Source organism: Euleptes europaea, chromosome 1, assembly GCF_029931775.1.
Source record: "Euleptes europaea isolate rEulEur1 chromosome 1, rEulEur1.hap1, whole genome shotgun sequence".
Lineage (NCBI taxonomy): Eukaryota > Metazoa > Chordata > Lepidosauria > Squamata > Sphaerodactylidae > Euleptes > Euleptes europaea.
In genome coordinates, this window is record NC_079312.1 from 114,099,831 (window position 1) to 114,113,990 (window position 14,160).

The 14,160-nt window shown below is 48.3% G+C and overlaps 1 protein-coding gene across 1 annotated transcript in view; it reads right to left on the reverse strand.

Annotated features, from left to right (window-relative positions):
* The window catches only part of CACNA1A (calcium voltage-gated channel subunit alpha1 A), a 259,565-nt gene that overhangs the window by 92,055 nt on the left and 153,350 nt on the right, over positions 1-14,160 (reverse strand). The window contains exons 25-26 of the mRNA XM_056867234.1: positions 9,518-9,614; positions 8,880-9,040 (exon numbers count right to left, since the gene is read on the reverse strand). Of these exons, the coding sequence (XP_056723212.1) occupies positions 8,880-9,040; positions 9,518-9,614 (258 nt within the window). The remainder of the gene's footprint in view (positions 1-8,879; positions 9,041-9,517; positions 9,615-14,160) is intronic.

Consider the following 14,160-nt stretch of genomic DNA (forward strand, 5'->3'; position numbering starts at 1 on the left):
GAACAGCTTGCTAGAAATCCTTAGGGGAACAAAAGCAAATAACTGGTCAGTAATGTTAATAAAAGAAGGTAGGAAATGCAGTTCTTTCCCCTCCAAATATGGATGAACTGATATGGCCATTTTGGGTTTCTTTTGGTTTCATATGTTGCTGTTGCCACCTCATTTTTGTTGCTGTCGATTCTGTGGTTTCCTTTACAGCATTTTAATGTCATTTTTATGCCTTCTACATACAACTGGTGCAAAATAATGTTGAAAATGAATACATTTTTTGCAGGAAAAAATTAACTGTGAGGAAACAAAAACTGGTTCAAAAGCAAAGACTGGGAGGGGTTTCTTTTTCACAAAGGAGAAACAAAGTCAGAATAGGGATATCTGAACCGAGCCATCGCATTTGTGAAATTCTCAGAGCTATCTACTGTATAGTTTATACGCTTCTCTGGGCCAAACTAGATGTGATGCTGTCCTCATGGCCATCACAAGGATACCACCATCGTTTTAAAGTGATTTGAAAATGCTGAGACTGATTCTGATTGGGTCTGCATCGCAGCAGGCTGAGGGGCTCTGAAGTGCTAACATGGCTGTACCTCCCCACAGCTGTTTCAGCACTTGGAAAGGCATGGGGGAAGGGGGGAAACAAGAGCACAGCACTGTGGTCAGCAATGGGCCCTCACAGCGCTTCAAAAATCACTTTTAAAATGGTGATGGCGTCATGTCTCGTTTGACCCTAAGGCCATTTATGCAGGGTCTATTTTGATGCTCGCTCAAAGCTGCTTTTTTAAATCTGCCCTTTAAAATGACTATTCACGGTCCTGATGCAAGAGGAGAAAGCCAAACAAATTCCACCCTCCCACACTCGCCTGCTCCTTCGTTCCTTCGTTTGCATAGCCATTAGCAATGGTCGTTTGCATAGCTAAGCCACGGCTGTAATTTTTCATGGTTCCTTCAGTAAATGCTTCGATGCGAGGGTGGAACAAATACAAAAGGTCGAGTTAAAGGGGCTCTTAAGAAATGCGAAGCAGGTATGCGCTGGCTTCACAGTGACCGCTGGAATGATGGTTTAGCATGAAGAAGAAAAAATGCGGGGCTCTTCAGCCTGGAATGTGCTACTAATTACCAAGCATAAACGGGCAAAGTTTACTGAAGTCAGCGGGCTGAGAATGGTGTTAACACTCTTTAGGATTGTATTATCAGTCTCCTTCCTGCTTTCAAATCAAACTTATGAAAAATACCACTTAAAATATAAAAAGATCTTTTCTACAAGAATTTTTTTGTAAAATCATTTTGGGGGTGATACATTTACATTATTTTGAATTGCTTCACGAAATCTTTGTATTCTATCTTAGAAACTGATGGCTAGCAAAACCGAAAATATTACACCTCTGCTAAACATTTCATCAATTACAGGGTTCCTTCAAACAGTCCATGTAAGCAGAAATAAACTTTTAAGGTTGCATTTTAGCACAAGTGCTTTGGCACATAGATAGAAGACCGCTGGAGAGGCTGTACTTATTCCTGAAATAAATGTAAAGTTCTGAAAAACAATCACAATACATCTACACTGGATTGACATCTTACAGTTGTCTCCTGATATGGGGGCATGTTCAGCTGCAGGACATTTCCCACCCCCCCCAAAATCTGCTAAACACAAAATAATTCTCAATGTCTGATCCATCTTACCTTTCAAATCTCAAAGGATTTTGCTGCTGCATTAGATTTGCTTATATTGAAACTTAAGCCATTTCCACACAAGTATTCTGTCCCATGTTCAATGCTTTTGGCAAGCAGGGCTTTCCCCCCTGTTTCCCATAGCATATGGGTATATTTGTGCACTTCCAGGGGGTTTTCCTAGCTTTTCTCTGCTCTTTCTCAAACCTGATTGCTGTAAAGCTGTCAGATAGGGCTTCTGACAGCTCCGTCCTCAAACAAGATGATTCCCCCGCAAACAAAATGGAGTTCTCCGTGCACTCCTCCCCCTCGTTTTGCACACGAACTCCAGCCAGAGATTTACAATTGTATTGGGACCCGCCAGTGTAAATCTTAGATCTGATATCGGGTTCCACGCACAAAGCCGAGAGCTCGGCCATATCCTCCACTGATTGTTCATAATTGTTTCTGTTTCAGTTTTACTTAAGTCGTTACCGGCAGGAAACGACTACATTGTCTCTTTGTTCCTGTAACCCTATTGTATCAGCCCTATAAATGTATCCACACTCCCCCTGCCATGTATTCCAGCCTTTTGCATCTCCTTACTGAAATCACTGACTTTCGGAATAAATTCTTGAATCGCTGCTCTGCCTGGATTTGAGTTCTATTGCCTGAAACGCCGTACATTTGCTGAAGCCTGACATTAGGCTGGAATCACCTTTTTAAATTTTTTTAGTTTTGACCAGTTTGTTGTTGAAAAGAGGTTTTCTCTGTCGTCCCGATCTGCCAAGCTGATCCGGCGGTACGAGCGTATCTGCCAGTCAGAACGGCAGAAAGAGGCACTACTCCGGGAGGAAGCAGCCCCGGAAGGAACCGGCCTGCTCCAGGAGAAAGCGGCCCCGGCGGATGCCCCGCATAACTTGCCGAGGGGGCACCGCTAAACGAACTCCGCACCGGACAGCACGCCAACCGATTGACAGAAACCCCAAGCTTCGATCACCTGTACCGAGGCCCGCTGGATGACTGGTACTCCGGGAGGGAGACGCCGCTTCGAGAACAGGCGCCTACCACCTCGACCCCTTGCCCCCGGGAGGAGCAACACCGTCTTCTACAGGAGCAGAACCATGACCTGACCCGGGATAATCGGAACCTTCAGGCCCAGCTGGGAGCCCTGCAGAGGGAGATGACGGCGCTAGCAGGGACGGTGCGAGGACTCCGATCATCCATCGGCGTTGCGACTACCCCCCCCCCCCGTTAATTCTCCACGCACAGTCGTCTGGGACCTGCAGATCTCCTTTGATGGGACCTGCGCCCAGTTACCCCACTTTCTACTGCAACTTTCTGGCTTTATGAACGATCAGGGTGAGACTTTTCCTTCCGAAGAGGCCCAGGTGCGGTACGCCATCGGGCTTCGGAAGAAGGAGGCAGTAGAGTGGGCAGTAGCAGCAACAGAAGTTAACCCTGGACTTTTGCGCTTCCTCAATGATTTCCTGAAAGCCCTGCACCGCCGGTTCGAGGACCCCCACCAGGCAGAGAGGGCCAAGATTGCCATGTGCAGATTGAGGCAGGGGTCCCAGTCTGTGTTAGAATATGCCCAGGAGTTCCAGTCCCTGGCATGCAAAGTGCGAGAGTGGAGCGAAGCCACCAAGGTCCAACACTTTCACGAGGGACTGCGCTGGGAAGTGTTGGACGGCTGCCTGACTCTGGGAGATCCTGACACTGTGGAGGGCTGGATCCGGCTAGCGGGACAAGTAGAACACCGCAAGCTAACCCTGCAGTTTGCCAAGGATCGCCCGGGGAAGGAACCCCCCTCCAGAGGCCCGACCAAGGGGAACACTGCGACGGAGGTACACCGAGGCGAAGGGAATCGAGGCCATTTCCCGGACGAGAGAGCGCGCCGCTTCAGAGAGGGTTCCTGTCTACGTTGTGGAAGGATGGGACACTTCGCCGCCAAGTGCACCAGCGGATCACCCAGGCAGGCGACAGACAAGACAGCTCTGACCAGCTGCCAAGTTCCGGACCTGAAGAGGACGAAGGGAACACCCACCCGGCGTGGAACGGCGGCGTTAAGCGCGGACCTGGAGCCTGTCCCATGTGAACATTGCTGCTGTTCCAGAGATGTCTCACCGTCAAAAAACGAAGAAAGCTTCCTGTGAGTGAACCGGCACAGGAGGCTACTTTGCAAGAGAATGAGCCGGTTCCGACCTGGGTGAGTGACCAGGGAGAGACTCTACTGGTGCCAGTGGTGTTAAAGAATCCCCAGGGAGGGGATCCAATTGCAGTAGTGGGCATTTTGGGCTCTGGCTGTTCCAGGACTTTAATAGACCAGCGTGTGTTTGACCAATTGCAGTTGGGGGCGGTGGAATTGGATCAACCCTTGTGCTTCCGCCAGATGGATGGGAGTGACCTACAGGGGGCCCCCGTTCATTTGCGCTCTGACCCGATGTTGTTGGGGGTGGGAGATCACTGGGAGCAGATCAGCCTTACCATTGCTCCTGGGATCGCTTACCCAGTGGTTCTGGGAAGCAACTGGCTGGCGGGCCACAACCCCAGCATTGACTGGGCGCAGCGTCAAGTGGTTTTTGAGTCTCCACAATGCCGGTGGCATTGCCGCGAGGACATGCCCGACGGGGGGAGGGTGACTGCCACGACAGCAACCCCCATGATACTGCCCCCGGAATATCAGGACTTTGCGGATGTCTTTGAGGGGAAGGACTGTGGCTTGCTACCCCCTCACCGCACTACGAACTGTGCCATTGAGCTCACTGTGGACATGAAGCCCTCCAAGGCTCGGGTTTACCCCATGAGCCCCCTGGAAAAGACTGTGTTGCGGGAGTTTCTGGACAAGAATCTGGCTAGGGGGTTCATCCGTCTGTCCAAGGCCGCATTCTCCTCACCCTGCTTCTTTGTAAAGAAGAAGGGGACTTCGGACCTCCGGTTGTGTGTGGACTATAGGGGTCTCAATGCAGTGACTGAAAAGAATGCATATCCCATCCCCCTCATATCTGACCTTCTCAGTCAGTTACAGGAAGGCAGGATATTTTCGAAACTGGACCTGGCGGAAGCCTATTACCGGGTCTGGATTAAGGAAGGGGACTAGGCGAAGACAGCCTTCTCATGTTGCTTTGGTCTTTTTGAGTTTAGCGTGATGCCGTTCGGGTTGTCTGGAGCTCCGTCCTGCTTCATGCAACTCATCAACGAAATTTTACATGATTTATTGTTTCGGGGGGTTATTGTGTACTTGGATGACATTTTAATCTATTCTCGGGATCCGGAGGAACACCGGAAGTTGGTGCGGGAGGTACTGCGCCGACTGAGGGAGCACCACCTATACGCCAAACTGTCCAAGTGTGCCTTTAATCAGGACAAGCTTGCTTTCCTTGGGTTTGTAGTGTTTCCCAATGGGTTAATTATGGACCCCGAAAAGGTCCAAGCGGTTCGAGACTAGGAACCCCCCCGAACCCGTAAGCAGGCTCAGCAATTTCTGGGTTTTGCAAATTTCTATCGGGGATTCATCCCAGATTTTGCCGAGATAGCCTCCCGATCACGGACCTCCTTAAGACCAAGGGGAAGGGTCAGGCGGCCACGGCCGCTAACTATCAGGTGGCGTGGGACGACCGCTGCCAGGCAGTGTTCGACTTTCTAAAGAGCCGGTTCACGTCTAAGCCCGTTTTAGCTCACCCCGACTGTTCTCGGACTTTCGTCCTGCAAGTAGACACTTCTGACAAAGCAATGGGGGGAGCACTTCTGCAGAAGGACGCTCAGGGGAAGCTCAGACCTTACGCCTACTTTTCCAAAAAGTTCTCAGGGGCCGAGCTCAACTGGCCGATTGGGGAAAAGGAGGCCATGGCTATCAAACATGCCCTCACAATTTGGCGCCAGTTCTTAGAAGGGGCGATGGTGCCGTTTGACATTTGGACAGACCACCAAAACCTCGAGGCCATCTTGGGGCAGAGGAGGCTCTCGGCCAAACAGCTGAGGTGGGCGGACTTTTTCTCTAGATTCCGCTTCACCATTAAGTATGTTCCCGGGAGGGAGAATTGCCTGGCGGATGGTCTCTCCTGCATGCCGCAGTACGACTGCAGAGTCGAGCAGCTGCTTGGGTCCCTTTTCACCCCAGAATACCTGGGCTTGGACCCAGAGGGGGCAAGCGCGGGAGTTCTGACCTGGGCCCAAGCCCGGGCGGCGCCCCCCCCCGCCCCGGTGCTTCCACAAAGCGGCACAAGCGGTGCCACTCGTCCCCCAGGGGTTCGGACCCGGGCCCATACCTGGGCGGCGGTTACCACACCTGTACCGGACCTCCAGCGAGAGGGAGCACTCAATGCCTCCCCCCCGGGGAGTCCGGACCCGGGCCCAAGCCCGGGCGGTGGGTTCTCTGCCTCCCCCGGCCCTCCCGCAGAGGGAGGCTCACGATTCCCCCCCGCTCCCAGGAGGTTCCTGGAGATCTGCCCTCTGCCGCAAAGACCAGGTGGGAGGAGGCTCTTCGCGAGGAATGAGGGGAGGGTCCCCTTGGGGTGGAGGAAACTGGGACCCCGGAAGGAAAGACTTATGTTCTCCAGAAGCTGCGCCAGGAAGCGCTAGAATGGAGCCACAGCTCCAAGACGGGGGGGTCACTTTGGTTTCGTTAAGACCCTACACCTGGTACGGCGGCACTTTTGGTGGCCAGGGATGCGCCAGGACATAGATGGTTTCGTAAGGTACTGCCAAACATGTGCTACCAATAAACGTCTCATGGGAAAGTCCCCTGGAGACTCCGGAGGCTCCCTGGCGGGTGATTGGTATGGACTTTGTAACCAATCTTCCTCCTAGCCAGGGGAAAACCGTGCTTTGGGTCATCACGGATCTGTTTTCTAGCAGATCCACCTTATTCTGTGCGAGGGGTTGTCCTCAGCCCACAAGTTGGCCCGCCTGTTTGTTCAACAGATCTTCCGTCTGCACGGTTTTCCTTGGAAGATTGTGAGCAACAGAGGCTTGGTATTCCTGTCTAAATTCTGGCAGGTGTTTTTGGGAATTGTTGGGGTACAACAGGTTTTGTCGTCAGCCTATCACCCCCAGACAGATGGGCAGACGGAGAGGGTGAATGCTGTTGTTGAATGCTACTTGTGCTGCTTCACCAATTATCACCAGGATAACTGGATCGACCTGTTACCCCTGGCGGAGTACGCCTATAACAACTCTGTGCACTCTGCTACTGGGCAGAACCCCTTTAAGACTGTCTTCGGGGTGGAATTCGACCCTTTGGGAGCGGTCCCCCTCCCACCGGGGGGCGACCCTCCGGAGGTGTCGGCACGGTCTAACACTGTCAGGAACACTTGGCCAGGACTTGTCAAACAATTGGACCAGGCTAAGGAACGGTACAAAGCGAAGGCCGACAAACACCGAGCGCCTCAGTGGGATCTTGTGGTCGGGGAAAAGGTGTACCTTTCCACCAAGAACTTAAAGTCTCTGCGTCCTTGTAGAAAGCTTTGCCAAAAATACGTGGGTCCGTTTACCATATCCCGGGTAATCAATGAGGTCATTGCTGAACTGGACCTCCCCAAGACTCTGCAGGGGGTACACCCTGTGTTTCACATTAGCCTCCCGAAACCCTTTTCTCCCGCCCCCGATTGGCACCCTGCACCCCCAGAGCCAACTCCTATCATGGTACAGGGGGAACAGCATTTTGAAATTTCTAGGGTCCTAGACTCCAGGCTGCGGACGGGTCTGCTGGAGTACCTGGTACACTGGAAACATTTGAACTCGAGTCACGATGAGTGGGTTGCGGCAGAACATGTGAACGCTCCCTCTCTGATCACCGAGTTCCATCGGAATTGTCCCAACAAGCCTGGGAACCAGGGGAGGGGGTCTTTGGAGAGGCGGAATGTCAGATAGGGCTTCTGACAGCTCAGTCCTCAAACAATATGGTTTCCCCGCAAACAAAATGGAATTCTCCATGCACTCCTTCCCCCCACATTTTGCACACGAACTCCAGCCAGAGATTTACAATTGTATTGGGACCCGCCAGTGTAAATCTTAGATCTGATATCGGGTCCCGCGCACAAAGCCGAGAGCTCGGCCATCTCCTCCACTGATTGTTCATAATTGTTTCTGTTTCAGTTTTACTTAAGTCGTTACCGGCAGGAAACGACTACATTGTCTCTTTGTTCCTGTAACTCTATTGTATCAGCCCTATAAATGTATCCACATTCCCCCTGCCATGTATTCCAGCCTTTTGTGTCTCCTTACTGAAATCACTGACTTTCGGAATAAATTCTTGAATCGCTGCTCTGCCTGGATTTGAGTTCTATTGCCTGAAACGCCGTGCATTTACTGAAGCCTGACAAAAGCCTAGATGACTGCTGTGTAGGTGGGAAAATTTGGATTTTCCTGACCCTGCAGCAGCTACTTTGTTTCCCCGCCAACAAGGGGATTTTTTTAAAAACATTGGCACTAGAATATTGTTATATCAATATACTGATAGGTGTGGCAAGATCTCTGAATTCTCAGCTATCGTTTTTTTTAAGTCAGTCTGTAGTCCCTTTCCTTGCAGCGATATAAGGAAAAAGGGAAGGGGCTCAAGTTAATCGCAGGTTGAACTGTTTCTACTGAAGAGAGTGAAAGGGAGAACATTTTATAGTGGTACTAATAGTAAGCAAATATCAAAAGTGAAGAGCTGGGTATGGGGAATGGTAGGAAGACAGGAACAAATTAGTATGAATATCCTGTACCAGGTTGAATTAGGGTTGATTTCCACCAGATAGATTTCACAGGATAGGGACGCTAAACCCAACCTGTGCACTCTTTCACAACCATATGTGATCTGTGTGTCCTTTCCCCCATGTTCACTGTTCTGTTCCTGCTCCAGATCGGACCATAGTTCATGTACTTCATGAAGTTCATGAAGGCTTCAGCCTTCCTTCCTGCACTGTTAACCTGAACAGAAGTGGTCTGGGGAAGGAACTATTTGCCTGTTGTGGAAGAGCAAATGGCCATGTGGTCTACAACAGGCCAAATAGCTCCTCCCCAGTCAGTCCGTGTTCACAGTAACAGCGCAGGTGGGAAGGTTGATGTTCCTTCCACATGTGTGATGCGGTTCAGTCTGAAGGAGGAACAAAATGTGTGGGAAGACAGAAGAACATACGAATCACATAGGACTGTGAAAACGTGCACAGGTTAGATTTGGGGTCCTCATCCTCTCATAACCAGGATAGTGGTCCTGGATGCAGAATAGTAGCAGATGGATGGAAACTACATACTTGCAATCCTTTTCAAACTCCTTGGACTCATCAGTGCAGAAGAAGAACTTGCCCTTGAAGAGCTGGACAGCCACCACAGCAAAGATGAACATGAAGAGCATATACACAATGAGGATGTTGAGGACATTTTTGAGAGAGTTCACCACGCAATCAAAGACAGCCTGGAAAAAAAACAGAGGGCTTTAGTAAGGGTTGCTGGCTAACCAGAGAAATAAGTACATAAAAAGGCCATGCTGGATCAGACCAAGGTCCATCAAGTCCAGCAGCCTGTTCACATAGTGGCCAACCAGGTGCCTCTAGGAAGCCAACAAACATGACAACTGCAGCAGCATCCTGCCTGTGTTCCACAGCACCTAATATAATAGGCATGCTCCTCTGATCCTGGAGAGATTTGGTATGCATCATGACTAGTATCCATTTTAACTAGTAGCCATGAATAGCCCTCTCCTCCATGAACATGTCCACTCCCATCTTAAAGCCTTCCAAGTTGGCAGCCATCACCACATCCTTCTTTCAAACCATCAGCTTTGCCCCAACCACCTTCCAGTTTCTCCTGATGTTCAAAGTGATGATTATGAATAGCCCTCACTTCCATGAAAACCCTTTTCTAATTTCTCCATGAACCACCCTGAACTTACCTTGAGCTTTGGCAATCGCTTGATAGTTTTGAGGGGTCTGAGGACACGAAGGACACGCAAGGATTTAATGGTGTTGATGTCTTTCCCTTTGCTGCCTCTGTAGAGATATGTTGGGTGGGGACAGAAGAGCGGGGGGGGGGGGAGAAACAGTGAGGCCTGCGTCTTTGCACTGGTCCAGGACACGGCTGCCAAAGGAACCCACACCCGGCAGCCACTTACTGATGCTGCATTCCAGAGCACCACTGAGAACACCATTACTTGACCCTTTCTGTCATCCACATTCCTCAAAAGGTGCTCCATGTTACAGATGCCAAGCCTAATTCCCCCCCCCCCAAACTAAGATGTCATCTCAGAAGCTATTCTGTTTTGTTTGCCCTACCTACTGTTTCAGGTATCAATCTTTCCACTCTTCCCTTTTTAAAAAAAATTCCTCTTTATAGGCTTCTACTTCCCTCCACTACTGTATCTACTAGAATGCCCTTTCATTATCTGCCCGCTCGCCCAGTCGGCTTTCACCTGCTTCAGCAATGCTTTAATCTAATGGCATCAAAAACACCCTGTGGGGGGATTTCTTAAGACCCCAAAGAAACACCACATTCAGTCTTGTAGCATGTATTCCTCATGTGGTCTGGTGGGGATGCTTTCTAAGGGGATTACGTCTTGAGTGCTGCTGGATACAGCTTCTCTAATTTGTTTATTTTCCATTCTTTCTGAGTACTCCAGAGACATGGAAGGGGCTGCTGCTTGCAGTTGTATCAGGACATAAAGAGTAACGTGACGCTCTTTAGGGCACTTATTCATATCAACTGATGCATAGTGCCAAAGTATTTGTACAAAATACTGAATCAGCTCTCATTTCTTTCTAGCCCAACCCTTGCTACGTCCATGCCTGGGATGCAGGCTACAATTCCAGACTCATTATCATTTTTTCCATGTACATTTTTCACAAGCAGCTTTCGTGCACCAATGGCATTTACCAAACTATGACTGCGGATATCTCAGAATACAGAAGGGGAAAGAAAAGATAAAGAATTCCAAGCACTTCATTAGCACCTCACCCAAAGGGTTTAAACAGAGCCTGCATTTTATAGTCGAACAAGAGAGTAAGGAAAAAGTGATTAGGCCAATCTCATCCACAGACTTGTGGGGGTACATCTGTGTAGGGTACCCTTGCAACAGTTTAAACACGCTAGCACTTTTTACAAGAGTGCAATTCTAAACAGAGTGTTACACCCTTCTAAGACTATTGACATTCAAAGGGCGTAACTCTGTTTAGAACTGCATTGTGTTTCCTTGCCCACATCTCCACCATCTTTTCTCACAGTCACAAAACGGAACAAATTTCTCAGCTCCCTCCTTCTGACTATGGATTTATGCACACAATCACATAAAATATCTTGCCACTCTGGTGCATCCTCTGGTGACATCTGGATTAGATTACTGCAATTGGTACAGAATGCTGTGGACAGAGTGTTGACAGGAGTGGGTCATAGGGACGATATCACTCCAGTCTTGTTCCATCTCCACTGGCGTCCAATTTGTTCCTGGGTTCAATTCAAGGTGCCGGCATTGACTTTTAAAGCCCTGTATGAGCTAGGACCAACATACCTGAAGACCACCGCCTCCCATATAAACCTACTCGTTCACTCTGGTCGTTTTTGGAGGCCCCAATTCAGTTGCCCTCACCATCTGAGGTCAGATGAGTGGCAACCTGAGAAAGGGCTTTCTTGGTTATGGCACCAAAACTTTGAAATTCCCTCCCCAGGGAGATTTGTCTATCTCTCTCTGTCTGTGTCTTCTATCAGCAGGTGAAGATGTATTTGTTTCATTTGAAGTATCTCCAATAACAGTTACTGGCCCTCTTCCCTGGTTCAGGTGTTGTTAGTTTATAGGTTTATTCAATTATTTTATAATTTTAAATGTTGTTTTACTTGTCCAAATGGTTTTGTGTTTTTATGTGCGCCACCTTGAAGACCCTGATCAGGTGGAAAGGCCACATAATTAAATAAATAAATAAATAAATAAAAATGATAAATAAATAAAAATGATAAATAAATATTTCTATTTTGTACTGGTTTATACCACATGTGGGAAAACTAGTAAAGGACAGAGCTGGAGCATATAAGTGCCAACATATAGTGCTGTTTTATCACTTTAAAGAGCAATAGGGAAGTGTAGCAGCTTTCTGCAAATAAATTCCACAGAGATATCAGAACGAGAGATATACAGGAAGCTTATTACAGAATTGCTGCAGAATGAAAAAGCACATAGACATCAAGGAACATCTAGAGAACCATTCCATTTCTGAGGCAGAAAAGGTCAATACATCCTCAAAGGCACTGATATAAAATACTACTGGGGTGTTCGGGGTATAGGTACCAATATGAACTTGATTCATTGTTATTTCTGAGATGGGAAGGCAATCAAAATATTCAGAAAAAGCATGTGTTAAAGTCTTTTGGGGACTGTACCATTACAGAATGCAGGAGGGGACCTGGAATGTTTGAACGCTCTCCATGTCAAAAGCTTGTTGCGTATGGCAAACTAGCACTTCAAGGAAAAGTATTCTAGCCTAGCTGTCTACATGACATGTTACTTTTCTACTCAGGGCTTTTCCACATGCGCGACATCTGGTTTTCTTGGCAGTTGATCCACAAGCACTGGAGTTGGTTTGGGCACGGTTCTCCCACACATCTGCCCTCCCTCTGCATTTTCACAGTTGTGGAGTTAGTTTATTTTCTTCTGCATGTGGCTTCAACCATGAGGATTTTCAAGGGAGGGTGCTGTCATCATCAGTGGTGTCAGTTAGGGGAGGAGCTGTGGATCAGTGGAAGAGCATCTGCTTGGCATGCAGAAGGTCCCAGGTTCAATCCCTGGCATCTCCAGCTAAAAGGACTAGGCAAGTAGGTGATGTGAAAGACCTCTGCCTGAGACCTCTGCCTGAGAGCCGCTGCTGGTCTGAGTAGACAATACTGACTGAGTAGACAATACTGACTTTGATGGACCAAGGGTCTGATTCAGTATAAAGCAGCTTCATGTGTTCATCCTGTTTTTTTCAAAAAAGGCACTAAAATATCGGTATATCCTGGAGCACTGTAACAATAGGCTTCAAGGTAGGGTTGCTGGTCCCTCTTTGCCACTGGCGGGAGGTTTTTGGGGCAGAGCCTGAGGGCAGGGTATGGGGAGGGGAGGGACTTCAATGCTATAGAGTCCAATTGTCAAAGCAGCCATTTTCTCCAGGTGAACTGATCTCTATTGGCTGGAGATCAGTTGTAATAGCAGGAGAACTCCAGCTAGTACCTGGAGTTTGGCAACCCTACTTTGATGGCTCTCTGAATTCCCATCTTTCATTTTAAAAAGGGTAAATCTCTAGTCTCTTCCCTTGTGGGAATATAAGAAAAAAGGTATATCTCTAGCAATATATATTGATATTTTAGTTCTTTTTTAACAAAAGACATCACTCATCTTCAGGGTGGGGTGGAGTGGGAGTGGTTTGACCGCAACAGTCCAATCATTGAATAGTGGGCTTGAGGTGGGTGGGAGTGGCGGGACAAAGAAAACCGACAAAAACATTATGCCTGAGGAAAAAGCCGACTCAAAATCAGCTTCCAAAAAAAGTGCAGGCTAAAAGTGGTCTCAAAAGAACCAGGAAAAAATGGGGGAGGGGGAAATAAAAAACAAACAAATAAACAAGCAAAAACCAAAATGAAAACCAAAGGCACAAAAATGCATACGGGGATCAGGGGATAAAGCAAAGCAGTTCGGGGCCAGAATCGATTAAAAAACTCATGCGGAAAAGTAGTCTCACAGAATTACTGGCGGGGGGAGGGATTCCAAGAATATTCTGAAATGGTCCAGTCCTGGGACAGCTGTACCACATGCTTTTCCAAACTCGTACATCAGCACATAATCTGTGAGATGCATGATGTTTTAAAAGGTTCTCTCCAGTAGCGAACGGTTGGAAGAAATTCTAGCACTGGTTTCCATGCATGACACACACGCTAAGACAAGAATATCATATATACTAACTGTGCAACCCTGAAGGGAGGGGGAAAATGCTCTTAGGAACCTGCGTAACCCCAATGCCAGCGTCCGTGCCACTTGCACCATGCAAGCTGGCACGGACACCAGCCTAGGGCCACTTACGCTGGCGCAGTCTTTAGGCAGCTTCCTAACCCCATTCACTGTTTGCAATGGGGCCTTTCCCCCCATTTTAATTCCCCCCCATTTAAACCGCCTTTCCCCACCTGCGGCAACTGGGAAGCCTCTGTGGTAGCGCCGCAGCCGCGCCATCCCTGGCTGCTGCGGTTCCCAGGATTGCTGTGCCTATGACAGTGTAAGCAACCCCAACTGCCTTAACTCTGTTCGCCTTTACCTTAAACACATGTATTCCTACTGAGGGAAAGATTAGAGGAAAGTCGGAAAAGATAGACTTTTTGTAGTCTCTGTTTCATTCCTACTTTAGAAAAATATATAACCTGTCCTCCTCATCTTCAAATGATGCACAAGAAGCTACTGCAAAAATGCCAAAAACAGGATGTGCAGTGATGTGGTAAATTAGATAGCTACTCAAATGTTACTGTCTGAATAAAAACATGTAAACTGAGAGTAACATAACAGAAACATTGATAGTGTATGCATTA